This window comes from Antechinus flavipes, chromosome 3 (genome assembly GCF_016432865.1).
Source record: "Antechinus flavipes isolate AdamAnt ecotype Samford, QLD, Australia chromosome 3, AdamAnt_v2, whole genome shotgun sequence".
Classification (NCBI taxonomy): Eukaryota; Metazoa; Chordata; class Mammalia; order Dasyuromorphia; family Dasyuridae; genus Antechinus; species Antechinus flavipes.
This window is the reverse complement of record NC_067400.1, coordinates 451840891-451860814: the sequence shown is the minus strand read 5'-3', so window position 1 is coordinate 451860814 and position 19924 is coordinate 451840891. Positions and strand designations below refer to the sequence as shown.

The window sequence follows — 19924 nt, the reverse complement described above, 5'->3', positions numbered from 1 at the left end:
TTGAATGTAAATCATCACATGCTATGTTCACTTTTTTTGTTTGTTTGTTTTTTCTGTTTTTTTCCCTTTTGTTCTGATTTTTCTCTCCCAACACGATTCATAAAAAACTGTGTATTTTAAAAGTTTACACACAAACACACACACACACACACACACACACACACACACACACACACGTTTAAAAATAAAATAAAATACATCTGGGGGGGAAAAAAAAACAGATTGCTTTTACCTAAACCAGGTTCCAGGTTATAATTGGTATTGACTCACACTTAACACCGTACACCACGATAAGATCAAAATGGATTCATGATTTAGGCATAAAGAATGTGATTATAAATAAATTAGAAGAACATAGGATAGTTTACCTCTCAGACCTTCTTTGAAAGAAGAAGGAATTTGTGACCAAAGAAGAACTAGAGATCATCATTGATCACAAAATAGAAAATTTTGATTATATCAAGTTAAAAAGCTTTTGTACAAACAAAACTAATGCAGATTAGATTAGAAGGGAAGCAATAAACTGGGAAAACATTTTTACAGAAAGGTTCTGATAAAGACCTCATTTCTAAAACCTATAGAGAATTGACTCTAATTTATAAAAAATCAAGCCATTCTCCAATTGATAAATGGTCAAAGGATATGAACAAATAATTTTCAGATGAAGAAATTGAAATTATTTCTAGTCATATGAAAAGGTGTTCCAAATCACTATTAATCAGAGAAATGCAAATTAAGACAACTCTGAGATATCACTACACACCTGTCAGATTGGCTAAGATGACGGGGAAAGATAATGACAAATGTTGGAGGGGATGTGGGAAAACTGGAATACTGACACATTGCTGGTGGAGTTATGAATGGATCCAACCATTCTGGAGAGCAGTTTGGAACTATATTCAAAAAGTTATCAAACTGTGCATCCCTTTGATCCAGCCATTAATGTTACTACTGGGATTATATCTCAAAGAGATCTTAAAGAAGGGAAAGGGTCCTGTATGTGCAAAAATGTTTGTGGCAGGTCTCTTTGTAGTGGCTAGAAACTGGAAATTGAATGGATGCCCATCAATTGGGGAATGACTGAATAAATTGTGATATATGAATGTTATGTAAGAAGGTCAAATGATGAATACAAAGAGGCTTGGAGAAACATACATGAACTGATGCTAAGTGAAATGAGCAGAACCAGGAGATCATTATATACTTCCAGCAACAATGAGGATCAATTCTGATGGAAGTGGCTATCTTCAGCAATGAAAGGATCCAGTTCAGTTCCAATTTATCAGTAATGAACAGAACCAGTAAAGTCCAACGAAAGAATACTGGGAAATGATTTTGGATCACAACATAGCATTACACTCTTTCTGTTATTGTTTGCTTGTTTTTTGTTTTTCTTCCCAGGTTATTTTTACTTTCTTTCTAAATTCAGTTTTTCTTGTTCAACAAGATAACTGTATAAATATGTATACATATATTATGTTTAATATATACTTTAACATATTTAACATGTATGGGACTACCTGCTTTCTAGGGGAGGAGGGGAAAAGTTGAAACAGTTTTTGCAAGGGTCATTGTTGAAAAATTACCCATGCATATGTTTTGTCAATAAAAAGCTATAATAATTAAAAAAAAAAAAAAAAGGAAAAGAAAAGTTCAAATTCTAATTCCAACACTTAAAAAAAAAAAAAAGTTCCTTAGGGGATGGCTGGACTCTTTCCAAATGAACTGAAGCTAAAATCTCCTATATGTATTGCTTCCACAATTAGAATGGAAGCTCCTTAAAAGTAGAGACTGTCTTGTTTTTCTATGTATTTCCAATGTTTAGCACAGTGCTTTGTATACAATAGACCTGTAATAAACTTTTTTCATTCAGGAAAAAAAAAAGTTCATTAGGTACTGAGAGTATATAACAGTTTATGGCTTCAAAGGATGTTGATTTCTGAATAATTATCCACTTTATAAAGAAGATATCCTTAATAATTTTTAGCACATTTTAATCTCTTACTAGCATCTTCTCAACTGGCTACAGAAAACAGATTTTTAAAAATTGTCCTAAATATTTTCTTGATTAACATTTTAAAATGTGTACATACACAAGAAGATTTTTTTTGTGGTCATAGGGCTGTTTCAGCAAAGAGCAATTAAGAGCTTTGAATAATCACAGGCAGATGTTGAATGATAAAAAGCAAGCGCAGTTACAGTCAGAATTCAGAAAAGCTGTAGCAGCTGCTGAAATGGAGGAACAAGGATTGTCCAAAAGAGATGTGACTATGGTTTGGAAGTTACGAGTCGTTAACTATGGGAAACAAGAGAAAGATTCAGGTCAGTAATGATTATACGTAAATGAGTTGCTTATTTTCTATTAGTTTCGTTAAACTATATAATAACTGTTTAATGGCTAAATAATCACAAGTGCAAGATGAAGAATTTGGTATGTAAATTGTATTGCCTGTGTAATTATTACTGAAAACTTAAACCACTTCTCTTTTGAACTTCATTATCTTTTCTTTAAGTTTAAATAATTCCTTTAAAATGTTATTTTAAAATAGTTATACTGAGCATCTGGCGTCCATTATCAGATATATATTCTCTACTAAAGGAGGGAAATCGATACAGAATCTATCACTTGGCAGCATCACCATCTAAAAGCAAATCTGATAGCACGCATATCCGATTAACAGCAACAAAGAAAACTCAATATCAGCAGTTGCCGGTATGAAACTTTTAACTCATTTTTACAATAACAATAAATTTATGCTAGTTTTATGAAACCTATGGAAGCAGAATGTTTTAAAAAATGTTTTTTGTAGGTCTCTCATGAAACACTGTTCCAAGTTTATCAACCAAGGGAAGCATTGCCATTGAGCAAGTTGGTGGATCCATCCTTTCAACCACCTTTTGCTGAAGTAGACGTAGTGGGATTTGTAGTTTTCATCACCAAAAAACCAGGTATTCTGAATGGGATTAAATGTGGCATTTTTATTTATGTATTCTGAATTTCCTCCTACTAGATAATGGTAGTAATTATATATTTATCTTTCTTTTTATTATTGTTGTAATAATTAGATGTTATAATAATGTTATTACATATAATATATTATTGTTATAAATACTAGCTAAGTACTACTGTTAATTATAAAAAGTGGTGCATTGGATAGAGCACTAAGCTTGGAATCAAGAAGACTTATCTTTATAGATTCAAATTTTACTTCAGATACTTCCCAGCTGTATGACCCTGGGCAAGTCATTTACCCTTGTTTACCTCAGTTTCCTCATCTGTAAAATGAGCCAGAAAAGGAAATAGCAAACCACTCCTGTGTCTATGCCAAGAAAACCCAAATAAGATCATGAAGTCAGACATGAACTGAAACAAAAACAAAATTAATCATAAAGGATTGGAGAAAATTCTTGGTACATATTGCAGGCTTCATTAGTATACTAAACTGAGTAACCTGTGAAACTAGTATTAAGCCAGTATTTAGTACTTTGAGGTATGTGTTCTACTTCTTTTACTTTGATTTCTCATAATCTTTGAAAGGAGTATTACTACAAGTATTTTTATCTTTTAAAGATAAAGTTAAGTCTCAAAGAGATTGTGATTTTCTTGTGATCTTACTCATCCCTTTCTGAGGGACAGAAGTGAGATTCAGATCCAGGGATCTCCTGACTGATTCCAAATAGAGCATCTTCTCAGAACTTTTAAGAATAATAATTTTCAAATTAGATTTTACTGTAACAAGCTAACTTTGCATGTGGTTCTTAATTCTTGTATTTTAAAAATTAATATTTGCTCAGACCAAAATCTGATTATCTAGACCAAGACAAGTAATTTCTTCTTGGTCTTTAAATATTTTGTTATGTTTAACATAACCCATTCATTGTATCTCATTCACTGAAGTAATTTTTTCTTAATGATTTTCTTGATCTTTTCTCATTGTTTGTCATTCATTTGGGAGCCCTCAGGTCCAAATAGGGCTAATGATAAAACTGCATGATTGTTTAATTCCAACCTTAAGCTAGGGGGTGTGGTCAGTAGAATCCTGGACTTAGGTGTATATCAGAATCCTATCTTAAACACCAGCTGTGTGCCCCTGGACCAATCACTTAAAGGATGCTATAAGGATCATACGAAATGTGGGTAGTGGCTGGCTTGCAAAACTTGAGTGCTATAAAATATTAGTGTCATTATTATTCTTGCTGTCACAGAGTCTCTTATTTTGATTGATGGAGAACTCTTAGTCACTCATTGGGGATAAATCATTTAAGAGACTTCACAGATTTTTCCAAATTTGTTTTCTTGAGTTTTGTTTTTATCCTTGAGATACACTAAAAACTGAATGGGCACATTTATATTTATCTGCATTTCTGAATTTGTCCTACATAACTGGTAAATATATTCTTTCTTTTAAAAAAAATTCCAGGTATTGCACCTTTGGTGTACTTGTCAGATGAATATTATAATTTACTAGCAATAAAATTCTGGATAGACCTTAATGAAGATGTTATTAAACTAAATACATTGCTAGCTGCAAGCAACCTTCAATGGAGAACAGAGTCCAGATCAGGAATTCCTACCTTATTTGCTGGAGAATTTTCTTCGTTTTCTGCCAGTCCAAAGGAAAGTCATTTTCAAGAGACATTCAACAGATTGAAAAGTTCTGTTGAGGTAAAATTGCTTCTTTTTATAACCATAGATCTTAAAGTAGCAAAAATAGCAAGAGACTATTTTTTAAAAATAAAAGTTCTATGTTCAGGATCAATGAGCAATGCTAAGGAAGAAGAAAGTGACCTTTACATTGCTTAACTTAATTAAGGGAAACCACAGGAAGGAAGACAGGAGATGTAAACCAGAGAATGAACTACATAGGTTAAATACCAGAAATTCAGTATAACTCATAAACTGAAGAGCTACCTAGGTTGAATTCAATCCAGCTGTCACTGCGGTGGCACCTGTAATTTAGTGGATAGAACACTGGGCCTGAAGTCAAGAAAAGATGAGTTCAAATCCATCCTCAGAGACTTCCTAGCTGTGTGACCTTGGGCAAGTCACTTAACCCTATTTGCCACAGTTTCTTCATCTGTAAAGTAAACTAGAAAAAAAAATGGAAAACCATTCCAGTATCTTTGCCAAGAAAACTACAAATGGGGTGGTCCTGAAGAGTTGGACACAACTCACATTGAACAGAAGCAACACATCACTGTGGTGCCTACTGTGTAAGTTAGTTATGAATTGTCCAAGACTATATGTAATCTGTATATTTGTATTTAAAATTCACTTCCAATATTTTATACTCTTTGCCCAGATATTTTAATATTTGTGGTTCTAAGTAGAAGAATGGGGAAATTACTCTCATTGTACCCTGTACTAGCAGAGTAGGAGTATATTCTACCTAAATCTATGTCATATTTTTTTGTATTATCTAAATGAAGGATGGCAAGTCTCTACCATTTAGTTAAAGAAGTAAAGAGTGGATTTTTTTCTCTCTCTTTCTCTCCCACAGTTCTTTTGTTTGTGTAGATACTTTGATTACCTTGGACTTAAGATATGCCACCATCAGTAGCTCCTGTCTATATTGAAGTATGTTTTAGTGTTTTTAGGGCTGCCATCAGGCCCTGCTTTTTCAGTTCATCCTTTGATTCTAGTTCCTAAATATACTTTGAAAAGAGTGATTGTGAAGAGGTCAGCCTTAAGCAGATCACCTCTTAAGTCTCTTTCCAATTCTAAATTTATAAATTTTTTGTTGTGAATTTTCATTTCACAAAGCTTTTATCAATTTGTCATTTTAGAATATTGACCTGTTTTGCAATGATGCAGAAAGTAAACTTATTCATCTACACAACATACATAATTCCAAACAACCAAATACAGTCAAGGAATATAATTTAGACTCACCATCTCCTCAAGCAAAACTTGGCCTGGGGCATGTGGTAAGTTGGCACTACTAAGAGCATGTGCAAAGTGACTATGTGATGTTTAGTAATAAATGCAATTTTTTATTTCAGTATCATTTTAAGGATGAATTACAGCATCAGGCAAGGAAATCTGGAATATGGGTGTTTTACTGTTTAACAACAACCACAAAACCATTTTTGGAGTCTGCCTTTGCAGGCTGAATCTCTAACTCCAGGATTCAGTTTAGTAGTTGACCATTTGTTAAGAGCCTGCTATATGCCAGAGACTTTGCTGGCCTTAGGAATAGATAAGACATCCAACAAAACAATTCCTTCCAAGTATTTACATTTCATTAAGGAAATGACATGCTACTATCTTAGGATAATTGAAATTGCTTTTAACACAGTTCCTATATTAGTCACTCAGGAAAATGGCAGGTGGTATAGTGGACAGAGTGCAGGTCTTGAAAGTAGAAAGATCCTGCTTCACAAGGGACATATTGGGCAAGTTGCTTAATCTCCCACTGTTTCCTCATCTATAAAACAGGTCTAATCATAGTACCAACCTTACAAGGTTCATATGCGGATTGAAGGACATCAAATTATATAAAGCATTTTACAGACTTTAAAGTGCTATAGAATTCTAGGCTCTTCTTACTACTATGATTATACCTGGAAGTCATCAAAGCATTGGACAGAACCTTAATAGTATCCTCAGGGACAAGATGAAGTGGTGTAAACAAATCACTACATTAAAATGGATTTAGAAGTTCATTGATTGGTTGACTCAAAAGTCATACTCAAAGAATGTCATTGAATGAACTGATGTAGATCTAAGAGGAAGTGTCTAGTGAGAGTGCCACAGGGTTCTATTGGGCATGTTGATTGTACTGTCAGATTTGTAGATGAACTGAAGCTCGGAGAAATAGCTAGTATTTGACAGATTTCAATGCCTGGGATATAAAAATGTTTGACTAGAATTATGTCAGACTACAAAATGATGAAATTTAGTGCATATGGTTCTTGCATACAGGTTCAAAATAATTAACAGTGCAAGATAGATTGTGACAATTGTGGTCAATCAGGTTAGGTGAAAGCATCTAAATATCTTATTTGACACAGAGAGTCAACTTTGTGTTAGAAGAAACTAAAATACATTAATAGAAATATGGTGAGTGACCTTTATTCTCTGTCCTGGTTAGGCCCCATATGAAGTATTTTGTTTGGTTAGAGTCTGTGGTTTCTTTTTTTCCCCAAAATATTATTACCGAGCTGGGAAGAATGTGGCAGTAGGATGGTGAAAGGATTCAAAACTCTGCTATATCAAACTTAGTTAAAGGAACTAGAGATGAACCCAAAGAGTAAAATATTGGGTGGGGAAGAGGTAAATGCAGTAGAGAGAAAAAGAATAATAATTATCTTGAAATACTTGAAAGGTTGCCATATGGAAATGAATTTTGAGATTCATTCTGCTTGGCTCCAATAGAAAAAACTTGAATTAAAAGACATGTTAGTAACAGTGCATTTGTTGAGTATATCGGAACTTCATCTACAATGACAATGAGCTAAATATCTAAGGTCCCGCCTAATAAAGTAGTAAATTTCTTATCACCAAGAATCCTCAAATAGATTTACTTGCTAAGGGATAAAAAGTCAGTTAATGTTTTGTATGGGGATACCTATTTTAAGTTGCTTTCAGTTCCGTTATTTTAAGGAATGGCTTTTTCATCTTCCCTTGCCGTATAAACTAGTTTTATTTGGAATTTTACATTGCAATAGTGATTTCTAGAATTATAATTCAAGACAGTGTTATGGTTGTTTGAATATACCTGTCTTCATTATTTTTTACAAGTCCATTGTCTTTATTTAAAGCTATAAGTTTTTACCTTTTTCCTCCCCTGGGTCTGTCTTTGTGTCCCCCCCCCCCTTTTTTTTTTTTTGTTATTATAAAATGCCTTTATTTTAAAATATTTCCTTCTAAAAGAATTAATTGATATTTACAGGTATTAAATAATATGACTTATGCTATTAAAACATTTATTTGACTTAGGGTTATTCTTTCTCTGTTGAATTTTTGCTTCCTATTAGATAACCTCTTTTCATAGCGAACCAAGTCATCGCTGTCCTGAAGGGAATTCTGGTCTTACCACTAGCTCAGACAAAATAACTCCAACGTCAGATTGTAGAGGAAACAGAAAAATGGATGACCCCAAAATCTGCAAAAAGAGAAGATCATTGGATTTCTTCAGTAGACTGCCTTTACCTCCACCAATTAGCCCAATTTGTACTTTTGTTTCTCCAGCTGCACAGAAAGCATTTCAGCCACCACGGAGCTGTGGCAACAACTATAGCAGCAAGCCCATTAAGAAAAATACATTGAATTCTCCTCCAATGACAACATTAAAAACATTAAGTGGAACAAATATGGTAGAAAATGATTTGATTGCAGATGAAGAACTGGCTTTGATAAATACACAAGCCCTTTTGTCTAATTCATCTGAATAAAATTAAGTAAATACTAAAAATTCATAGATCCATTAGCATAGACATGGGAAATATTTCTTAAATCATTATTGAAGAAATTAAAATTGGTAAGTAAAATGAAATGTTTTATCAGAAAAGCTCAAAGTGACAAAAAAAAAAAAAGAGACAAGAAGCAATATCACATCCTTTATTTCTGATTCTGTTTTGTAAAGACTTGTATAATTTGTACTTGTATATATGTATTCAAAAAAATTTTAAATATAATAACGTGAAATGGGAGGAAATTGTCTTATTTTCAAGATTCTATAAGTATTCATAAGGATATATGTATGTATTTATTTAATGGGGAAACATGCTTTAAATTAAAAGTTGTATTTTTCCACTGTTTACATGTTTTCCCTGCTTTTTATTTTATGTTGTTATTGCTATTATTGCTAGTTATATTATTTGTTAAAACCTATTTAACAAGCCTTTTTTTACAGTAAGAGATAATTTTTAATCTCTGTTGACATAAATTCTTAATATTTATTCTGAGAAACATTAACCTCTTAGCAATCATTTCTTTAATGCATGTATTCATACTTTTATGGGATGGGGTAGAAGAATTTTATAGTTGTTTTTAAACTCTCTAATTTCAGTTGTTGAATTTGAAGCAAGCTAGTATTACAACAGGATTTTCTTTGTGAATAAATACTTAGTCATCAGCATTCTGATTGCAGAGATAACAGCATATTCAGCTTAATCCTTCTGTCAATTGAACTTAATTATAATATCAAAAATTAATATTCTGTTTCTTAAATTTAAAATTTCAATTTTTAAAGAAATTTATTACTAAGCTAGGAGCTTTTAAAAGATATCATTACCCATAATTGCTTTTACTATTTGTTAAGCAATGTGATAACTACCAAGAATACAAAGAAAGGCAAAAGCATGGCTTCTGCCCTCAAGGAACTCACATTCTGATGGGGGAGATAACATGCAAAGAATTATGTGTAATTAATAGGCACACATATACTGAGTAAATGGGAGATAATCTCACATGTAAGGTAACAAGCAGTTGGAGTTGAGGAAAGACTTCTTGCAGAAAATCAGATGTCACTTAGTCTTTAAGAAAGTCAGGAGGTGAAGGTAAAGAAAGGAAAGTATTCCAGACTTGATAGAAAGCCCCTAACAGTCACAAAGTTGGGAGAGTATTACTGAGGAAAGCATAGATTTGAAGGAAACTAGGAAAAATGAGAGGCTGAGGTGAGAAAGAGAGCTCCAGGTGAAATGCCCGAGTCAGGAGTGTCATAGGCTTGGAACAGCAAAGAGGCCTGAGTATTTGGAAGGGATGAAGTGGATGGAAAATGCAAAGATAGGAAAGCCCAGTATGTAAAGATCCATAAAAACCAAAGAGATCTTAATTTGCTTCTAGAAATAATGTGCACTAGACTTGGGGATGTGGATGGGGAGTGGAAGATGACAGGCTGGCTTAATAGTTAGCAGCTGAGAGGAGGGAGGGCAGGCTGAAATAAAGAAGCTCAAGACAGCACACCTACAAGGTGGTTGTAATTGTGCAGATGTGCGGTGCTAAGGGCACAAGGATGGCAGCTGTGTGAGTAGAGAGGGGAGACGGAATGGTAAAAATGGCAAGATTTGACAAAAGATGAGGTATGTGGGCTGTGCTGATGATAACAGGGTCATGTCCCTGCATGACTGACTAGAAGAGGGTGTTGGTACGCTTAATAGTCATGGGAAAGTTCTGGAGAAGGGAGGGTTTGGAAAAGATGATAATGAATTCAATTTTGGAAATGTTGAATTTACGTTGGGTTCCAGATTTCTAATAAACATTTGGTGATGAGCTACAGTAGGCCAGCAAATTAGTGAAGACACTTTTTGGAATAGTTGGGAAGAGATGGGACTGTGGGTGTAAGTGACATGGGGGAGGGGAGGTAATAGGCTTTGGCTAAAAGAAGAAAACTGATTTGAGAATTATCTAGATAGAAAAGCTAATTGAATCCAGGAGTTGATGAGATTGCTAAACTAGATGGTAAGTAGGGCTAAGTTTCTTAACCTTGGATCCTTGAACTTGTATTTAAAAATATTTTGATTAACATTATGATCTTGTTTCAATCATTTAGAATCATTATTCTGAGAAAAGATCCATAGATTTCCAGATTGTCAAAAGAATTCACGACAAAAGGTTAAGGGCCCTGGTGATAGTGGAGAGAATATCCAGAACAGAATCTCAGGGGACACCCATAATTTCGTGGGCAATGCCTAGATGAAATTGATGTAAACTGTGGCCACTTTAACCTTTTGGAGGGGCCCTGAAACTGTGGCCCCTCTAATCTGTGAGAGAAGGGTGATTGAAAAGCACAACTTTCCCAGACTATACACCCTTTCCAAGTTAAATGGTCTCATTCAATTGGAGATCTTGACCAAGAACATAATCACCACCCTCTCTTGAATGGGAGATTAGTTCCCGGGCAGTTACTTCCAGCTCAGGACCTGGAAAAACCCTGAAAAAGCCTCAGAAGGCTGAATAAAAGGTGATTTTAAACCCTGAAACTTCGCAGATGTCCTAAACAGGACCTTGCCCACTGCTGAAGATATTTTCTTCTTAATGTAACTCACCTTTATTACATTGTATTATATTATATATATTATATTGTCCACTAAGTCTGTCTTCCTAGCAAGTGTAAAGCAAGGCTTTTTAGTGTAATTAAATCCCATTCTCTGCCACAAACCTCGTGCCTATATTCATTGGGATTTGTGAATTCTTTTGCAAAGCCTGCCACCAGCCAAGGAGATCCCATTGCTGTTAGGGGATCCCTTTCTCTTTATTTTGCACCTCATCATTTGGTGGGCCCATTACAGGGATCCCTGAGAATCTGGACGAGGTAAAGCCTTTTTTTGTTGTCTGTTCTATAGCTAGGACACCCAAAAATTTCCAGGAAAGATTTGGGTCATCATTGGAGCTCCAAGAATTCTCTCAGGGAAAATGGTAATTCCTGTGGTCTGACAAAAGTCCCCATTAATCAGGGAGTCTTTTGTCATCTCTCCATCTCTGGGGATGCCTAGAGACAAAGAAGGCACTATAGAATCAAGGAAATCTGGGGTTTGTGGCAAAATGGGACAATCTTTCTCCAAGTATTCTCCCTTAGAAAGTTTCTCAAAAACCAGACAAATTCGGTTTAAAACATCTTAAAACTAAAAAGCTTAAATTAAAACAGCATTGCAGGATTCTGCTTAAATTTTCTGGAAAGAAATCAAACTCCCTCCTTCCTGCTCCTCTAGAGACACAGGATCCCTCCTCGGCACCCCTATGCAGTCCTTATCAGGAGGCTTCTGAATCCCTTCCAGAACAGGACCTTAATGTCCAACAATATTTAACTCTATCCCCCTCACCTGAACCAGATCCTGAGTCTTCTCAGCCCCCACGCCTCAATCCCTCTTATACATGGAGTGGGACCTCTTTTTCTTCGCCTCAGAATACTTCTGCCCCCTGGGAGAAGCAGCAGACTCTCAGGGAGAGACACTCAGAGCAGAGGTGTCTCTTTCAATGTCAAATCTCTCCCAGACTAAGGAAAAACCTGGCCATCACTCGGAAGACTCCATTCAGCTTTTTGAGGGGTCCAAGGCCAACGCCCTCCTTGATCTGTCCTGGGGAGAGAAATACAGAGGAAGCTGCAGAAGCCAGTTCTGGGCCCTCAAATTTCTCCCTTAGAAACAGCTGTTGGAGTCTTTAATGATAGGGATCAGGCGATAGCCAAGGAGAGAGGCCACAGAATTAAAGTGAGATTTGGAGAAAAGTCCCTACTCTTGGCTGCTGACATTTCTGGGAACCAGAGGTTTGTGCTTTAGGTGTCATGGAAACTGTCTGGAGAAACTTTCCAGTCCTTGTCCTGAGGAGCGATGGAGGAGAGACTGCCTACAGGGCACAATCTGTCCCTCCAATACCCTGCCCTCCAGCAGGAGTTTGGGGCTTGGTCAAGCTCCCCCTTACTCCACCATGACATGGGAACCCTGGCTATCCCCAGATGTGGCTGATAAGACCATTGAATTTCTTTTTACTGTGGGAGAGGCTTCTCCTTCACTCTCACTCTGACACTCTGGTTTCACTTACCCCTGCCCACATAGAGTGGGGATTGTAGGGGAATTTAAGAGCTGTCTTGAGACCTTTCCTCTGCCTCCCTAACTTGGTGACCTGTCATTTAAACACTTGTTTCTTATTATTCCCTCCTATCCTGCTCCCTTATTGGGGCATGATTTAATGGTGAAATTGGGGATCAAATTTTCTCAGGCCTTCAGATTTTTTTTGGTGCTCCTTCCAAAGCTCTCCCATATTTTCTCCAAAATCTGGAAGAAAATAGATTTCTCTGCTCCAGCCTTAGCCAGGATTGAGATATTTCTTAAGCACAAACTTTTGGAGCTGCTTAACAGCAGTCTCATCCAGTATGTGGATGATATTTTAATCTGCAGTCCCACCAGAGAGGAATCTCTAAATACAGCCATGTAACCCGAGGGGCTATAAGGTCCCACATTGCCTGCTAGTTTGTCAAATATTTGGGCCACAATCTCACTCCCACTTCTCGCTTTCTAACCGAAGAGAGGAAACACCATTGTAGGCCTTCCAGACCTTGCCTCACCGAAGCAGCTGCGCCCTTTCCTGGGCATAGCTGGTTTCTGCAGGATCTAGATTCCCAATTTTGGGATTATTGCCAAACCTCGCTAGGATTCTATTCAAGGCCCTGATAATCTTCCCCTTGAAGGCCAAACTGACCTCTGCCACTGGCCTGGCCCTATCTGACTTAGAAAAGCCTTTCACTCTGTATGTGGATGAAAGGCGTGGACAGGCTTGAGGGTCTAACTCAGACTCTGGGTCCTGACCCCAGACCAGTCGCCTACTTCTCAAAAAATCTGGACTCGTTCCCTAGGATGGCCATCCTGTCTCAGAGTGGTGGCTACCACGGCCCTTTTAATTGAAGGGGTCTCAAAACTAACCTTGGGACATCCATTAGAGGTTCTAACCCCCTATCAGATTCAGAGCATTTTAGAAGCCAAAGGGCATCAGTAGCTTGCCAGGTATCAGGCTCTCCTACCTGACCTGACTCTCCAGGTGTTCCATACTCTGAATCCCGCCACCCTGCTTCCTGACAGCACCCAGTCGGGAGACATCCATAATTGTGAGGAAGCTCTGGATTCTGTCCACTCCAGCCGACCTGACTTAGGGGACATTCCTCTTGCCAACCCAGATGGTGAATGGTTTACAGATGGGTTGAGCTTTCTTGGAAATGGGGTTGCAGATCCAGCTGCTGGGGTTGCTGCCCTGATCTTGACCCCGCCCCACCAGCTCCCTGATTCTCACACCCCTCCTTATAGCCCACCAGAAGAAAGACTCTTAGGCCAACTTTTAGCTGTTAAATCTCCCCCTCTCCTGAAGCCTGTTCAGAGAAAGGACACATCCAGGGGAGATTGGTTTCAAGTTTTTGTTGACACCTTTACCATCTGGGTAGAAGCTTTTCCTTGCAGGACTGAGAAGGCTCAGGAGCATCAAGGTGCTGGCTGAAAGAGATCATATCTCACCTAAGCTTCTAATTATTATTTTACTCATATTTGGCCCCTGCCAGCAGTTAACTCTTTCTTAGCTTCTCAGCTAGGGATCTCATTGGGTAAGGGGGCATTCAGCATTGTTGGGTGGGCCAGCAGCACCCTCAAGGTGGCCCATAGATGGGACCTGATGTATTTTTAGCAAAAGCTCCATTCCCGAATGTCACCATCTCCACCCTGGATGACACCCCACTTTTAATCTGCTCTGAGATTTGCTTCCTCTAGACTCCGAGCTATGAACATCTCCTTCAGCCTAGATATCGTGCATCCCTTAGATGCTGCTGCGGCTGTCTTTAGACCTCATACTTTCCCTCCTGGCTTGGACCCTCGGTGAAAGTAGGGACAGGTCAATGCTCCTTGTCAGCTTGAAGCTATTGAAGATGAGACCTTTCTCCTGTTACCCCAAATGAATTTGGCTCTGGACTGCTTGAGGCAGGGAAATGATGGTAAATTGTGTCCCCTTTAACCTTTGGGAGGTTGAAACTGTGTCCCCTTTCATCTGAGAGAAGGGTGATTGGGGGGTCTCACACTTCTCTGAGAGAAGCACACCTTTCCAGACTATACCCTTTCCAAGTTAAGTAGTCTCATTCAATTGGAGATCTTGGCCAGAATATAATCACCACCCTCTCTTGAATTGGAGATTAGTTCCTGAGAGCAGTTGCTTTCAGCTTGGAACCTGGGAAAACCCCAAAAAACCTCAGAAGGCTAAATAAAAGGTGATTCAACCCCAAATTTTCACAGACATCCTAAACAGAGCCTTGCCCACTGTGAAAATATTTTCTTCTCAGTGTAACCCACCTTTGCTATATTCCTTGCCCATTAAGAAGTCTGTCTTCCTAGCAAGCTGGCTTCTTAGTGTAATTAAATCCCATTCTCTGCCACAAACCTCGTGCCTGTATTCATCAGGGTTTGCAAATTCTTTTGCAAAGCCTGCCACTGGCCAAGGGGATTCCATTGCTGTTAGGGAATCTCTTTCTCTTTATTTTGTACCTCATCAAAGTTATATAGAAGAAGATTGAGGATCATCAAACAGATACGAGAAAAAACCCAGGAGAACTACCTGCCATCTAGGGGAGGGAGTGGAGGGAAGGAGGGTAAAAGTTTTAACTTAAAAAATATAAAAAACATATGTATGGCTAATTTTTCAACATTGACACTTGCAAAAACTTGTTTCAACTTTTCCCCTCCCCTTTGTATATAAAAAGGTATAATAAAAAAAAAGAAGAAAAAGAAAAAACTCAGGAGACATCAATGTTTTGAAAATCTCAAAAGGAAAGTGGGAGATCAATAATGTCAGTCTTCAGAGAACCCAAGAAGGATAAAGATGGAAAAGAAGCCATTAAATTTAGTATCATCTTGGATTATTTACAACCTAATTCTTTATGTTTATCTCTTTCCAGCAAATCCTGCTTTTCAGGTTTTTCACACTGCCACTCACTGTACTCATTTCATCCTTTGATGTTTTTACAGGACCTAGATGGCAAAGCTCTTTTAATTTAAATCATTACCTGTTCACAAAGGAGTCTGGATTCCAAGACAACTAACTTAAAGGGCAGCTCTGATTAGATTTATGAGTTTATTAATCTCATAAATTAATTTCTTCATAGTAAGGAGAAGTAAGTAATGGAAAGAATTTGGCAAATTAATGATTTTATCGTTTTTCTTGTATCAGGTGTTCATAGTATGGCTTGCTTTTAAATAATACTTTAAAATATTATGCAAAAAAAATTCCAAATACTTGGAATAATTTTGGTATTTTAGAAAACAATATCTGGCATTTTATAGTTCTTTTAAGGCTTAGAGGCATTGTGGGGTGTTGCATAAAGATGCAGCCTTGAGGCTTAGAAAGACTATGCTGATTTTGTGGCCTTGGGCAAGTAATTTTATCTCTCAAAGCCCTGTAGGGCTTACTAGGAGAAACTCTTTACCAGCTTTGCTAGAGAAATCTCACTTGGGAGTTCCTTTTACCACTGAAATAACAGACAAACCCAATTCCTAAATTCCACCCTTTGAAAAGCGATTTAAACATGTTTTCATGTTTGAGTTTTATAATGAGCCTTCTAGATTGTACAGGTATTTTATCCCCATTTTGCAGTTAGAGAAGTTGAAGATTATAAACTTTGAGTGATTTGCCCTTGATCACACAGCTAATGTTAGTGTTAGTATTCAAACAGATCTTTCTGTTTGAGATATGTGAGCTGAGTTGATGGCAACAAGTTTATGTTCCTGCATGACTGACTGGAAGTTACCCCAGAGTCATGTTGCTACTCTTCAGAGTATGTTATATGCAGTTATGATTAATTACCTTGTACTTAAACTTTTAAAAGTATCATTATTATTATCTTTTTTATTGGTGAACATCTTTGTTTTATGGATTTTATTTTTCATTTGTTAAAATTTTTCATAGCCTAATTTACTTTGGACCCAATTTGTTCCTAGATTTCAAAGAATAATAAGCCACATTTTTGTTATATCTTTACGAATACTTTCCTCAAACTAGGTGTGTTGTTTTTATTTTACAGCTAGGAAAACTGAGAAATAGAAAGTTGAATTAACTTTTGTGGGGACTCACAGCTAGAGAAAGGCCAGGTTTTGAAGCTTAATTTAAGTCTCAGTTTAGTCTATTTCCACTATAACTTATGTTCTCACTAAGGGGGACTGAGTCTGAAAGAGAAAAAAAAAAAACCCAGGGGATGAAAGGGCGGTGCTGAGATCATCCCAATTATCTGTGAGGTTTGCCAGAGGCTTCAGGAAAAGCAGCTCTTCCTGAGAAAATCTAGCATAGAGAGAAATCTCAAAGCAACAACAGATTTTTAGAAAGGAGAAGTTGGCATATTTGAGAGTGAAGTGGCAGATTTGCAAAGGAATTAGTGTTTATGAGAATGGAGCAAAATCATGATACATCCTGCTGCTCCCTATTCACTAAAAGCATTTAAAAGTCATTAGTAGCCATAAAACATAAAATTTGTTGCAAAAGTCAATAGTCATTTAGTGAGATGCAAAATTGTTACTGTGCCATCTAATAATTAGGTAGTTCTTATCATGTAAATGGTAGTCAAAAATATTGTTGTGCACCCTTCTCTGTCTACAAATAACTAAAATAATGTCAACAGGATGTACAAAGTAGCAAATAAATAAGCACTGGATCTGGAGTCAGTCAGCAGGTCCTTAGATTTCAGTCCTAACTCTAACCCCTGACATCTGCTAACCGGGTGACCTCAGGCAGGACCCAGTTTGGGATAAATGTGCCACCTAATTCACAAGGTTGTGAAGAAAATTATTAAAGCAGTACATAAGGGGAAGCTATTATCGTAAAAGTGAGTTAACCTTACAAAAATAGCCATTTGAAGGGATACCAGAAGGGATTGGCATTGGAGCAACAGAAAGGATAAAAAGAGGAAATTACATGGCAACCCTTTGTTTGTTATGGGACAGACTCAGTTAAGTGCTGCAGGACAGCCCTTGGCTGGCAGACCCACCCAAACTCAGCTTTTGGCAGAAAGGTTAAAATGGACAAGGGGTCCAAGAGGACAGGAGGCTCACTCCACTTTCCAGCAGGAAAAGGTGACCCTAGAAATGAGAAATATTGTCCTCTTTCACAAGTGGTCTACCTCTGTTATGCCACAGTTCTCTTTGACTGTCCTGACTCAGTTTCCCTGCACTAGTTTCCCTTGTCTCAGTTTCCTTAACTGTTCTGTCTCAATCCCCTAAATTGTAAACCCCCCTCTGGGCCACTAAGACTGAGGACCATTTGCTCAAAGGTTATAAATTAGCAAGACAAACAAGAGAGGAGACCTCCTGACTTTTTTCTGTCCTCAAGAATTTATAATATCCCTCTAAAATATTCCAAGATATCTGTGTATTCAGACATCCTGTCTCTGGGGTTTTTTTTTAGAATTTATGGCCTCCCCCATCCTGACAGCTTCTTACCCTTTCCTTTGTTTAGAGAAAAGGTATTTAAGAAGTTGGGGTTTCTCCATTCATTGCTGGAAGATGGCGGCTGGCAGCTGGCTGTATGCTGGACGCTGGATTCTTTGAGATGACAGTCTCCTCCAGCCCTGGGACCAACATGGATTCCTTGGTCCCAGTATATCTTTATCTCTGTCTGACTGGATAATTTGAGACGAGAGTCCTATCCAGTCAATCTTACTCTCCCATTAATAAAATATTAAAAACTCTCTAATCTCTCTCTCCTGCCTTAATTTCTCCGGCATTACACCTCTGCCTTGTTTTTCTTGCGCAGGAATGATTTAAGGACTTTCCAGCCCCAAAAACATTTCACAGTTCATGGATCTAGAAGTAGAAGCAATCTTTGTTTCAATACAAAGTCTAAATCCCTCCTCCCTCTCTTGCACTCCCCACCACCACCACCACCCCACTCCCACCTATTTCATAGATGAGGAGCTTAAGAACCGAAGCATCTTAATCCAATGGCAAAAATGGGATTCAAATCTCTAATGCCAATTAAGCATTTGTGTGGGATAATTAATAAACATGCTTGGGACGTTTCAGTGGCAGTATCATTCATTAAGGAAATTGGGGGGAGGGTTAATGTAGGGAATAAAGAAGTTAAAAATTTTAGAGCATGAACCATCTATACAGGAAGGATAGTCAGCTAGCATTTATTAGCCAATAAGCATTTATTAAGTACTCCTCTATGTCAGGCTCTGTGTTAAGCACTGGGAATACAAAAAAGGCACAAGATAGCCCCTACCCTCAAGGAGCTCACATTCAAATGGGGAGGAGACAACAAAGCAAATGAGTAAAAGTAAAGTGAATACAGCAAATTAAGAAATAATTTTAAAAGGAAGGTATGAGAATTGAGACAAATTGGGAAAGGCTTCCTATAGAAGGGATTTTAATTAAGACTAAAGGAAGCCATAGAAGTCAATATTTAAAGCTGAGGAGAGAGAGTGTTCCAGACATGGGGAATAGCCAGAGAAAATGCCCAGATGCAGGAGATGGAGTGTCACTGAATCTAAGACTAGATGGTAAAGTGTTAAGAAAGCAGAGTATTCTTATTTCACTTCTGATCCACATGCGTAAATAGTCTTCTAGGCAAATGTCTGATTGGCATTCAAACAAGATCAGTCTACCGAAGTTGCACACTCTGCAGTAGAGTTTAAATGCTTAGCAGTTCAGCTCAACAAAGGACCTTAGTGTCCAGAACCTTATCCCCCTGTGACCTTCAGTATCTTCCTAAGACAATTCAAATGGAAGCTGCTCAATTTTCTGGCATGGGGGAAGAGGGCCCAGGATAAGGATACTGAAGGACACCTACATTAGACAAAGTGACCTGAAGGAGAATCCAGCAAAAGAGATTGAGGAATGGTCTGTTGGAAGAGAGCCAGGAGATGTTAAGCAGCCACTTCGTGCCAGAGATACAAAGGATGGCAAATTATTTTCTCTGCATTCAAAGGGAACAACACATACAAAAAATATATGCATGATAAACTAGGGATGTTTTGAAGCGGGTTGTTGTGGTCCCTTTAAGAAATTGTATTTCCTATTGATCTGTGATTCCTTTCAGATTCCCAGCCCCTCCTGGCTGAGGCATATCTTCCCCAGACAAGTTGTCTTTCCAGGATGCCAGAGCCTTTGATTCAATTACAAATCCTGGTCAAAAAGCATCCCTTTGAAGTGTTGTTAATTCCAATAGGAGATCCGGGCTGTCCCAGCCCCCACCAGGTCTGACCTGTTCGGGGTGGTTCCAGCCCCCACTAAGACACTCGATATAACAGCTTCCATCAACTAAAGTCCTTTGCAGATAGACCTTGGTAGCTCACTTTACTGCCAGAACCTTCTGTGCACCGAGAACTGCGTTCTCAGTGCAAAACTCCATTTTCTATAGATCTGTCATTATTGAAGTCAGTCTCTGGGTAAACTGATTTCTATCTAACAATAAACTTTCATTTTGCAACTCATAATTCGGGAATGAGTGAATTCTTTCACTCCT

General features: G+C 37.6%; 1 protein-coding gene and 1 long non-coding RNA gene across 2 annotated transcripts in view; both read left to right on the top strand.

Annotated features, from left to right (window-relative positions):
* BRCA2 (BRCA2 DNA repair associated) overlaps positions 1 to 8767 on the top strand; it is a 65640-nt gene extending 56873 nt beyond the window's left edge. Inside the window, exons 21-26 of the mRNA XM_051986488.1 lie at positions 2121 to 2322; positions 2550 to 2713; positions 2811 to 2949; positions 4422 to 4666; positions 5788 to 5928; positions 7981 to 8767. Coding sequence (XP_051842448.1) covers positions 2121 to 2322; positions 2550 to 2713; positions 2811 to 2949; positions 4422 to 4666; positions 5788 to 5928; positions 7981 to 8397 — 1308 coding nt within the window. The 3' untranslated portion in view covers positions 8398 to 8767. The remainder of the gene's footprint in view (positions 1 to 2120; positions 2323 to 2549; positions 2714 to 2810; positions 2950 to 4421; positions 4667 to 5787; positions 5929 to 7980) is intronic.
* A 5826-nt stretch (positions 8768 to 14593) lies between these two features.
* Positions 14594 to 18151, top strand: LOC127558020 (uncharacterized). The gene is made up of 2 exons (XR_007952705.1): positions 14594 to 15584; positions 17915 to 18151. It is a non-coding gene; the product is annotated as an uncharacterized LOC127558020 (long non-coding RNA).
* Positions 18152 to 19924: the final 1773 nt, after the last annotated feature.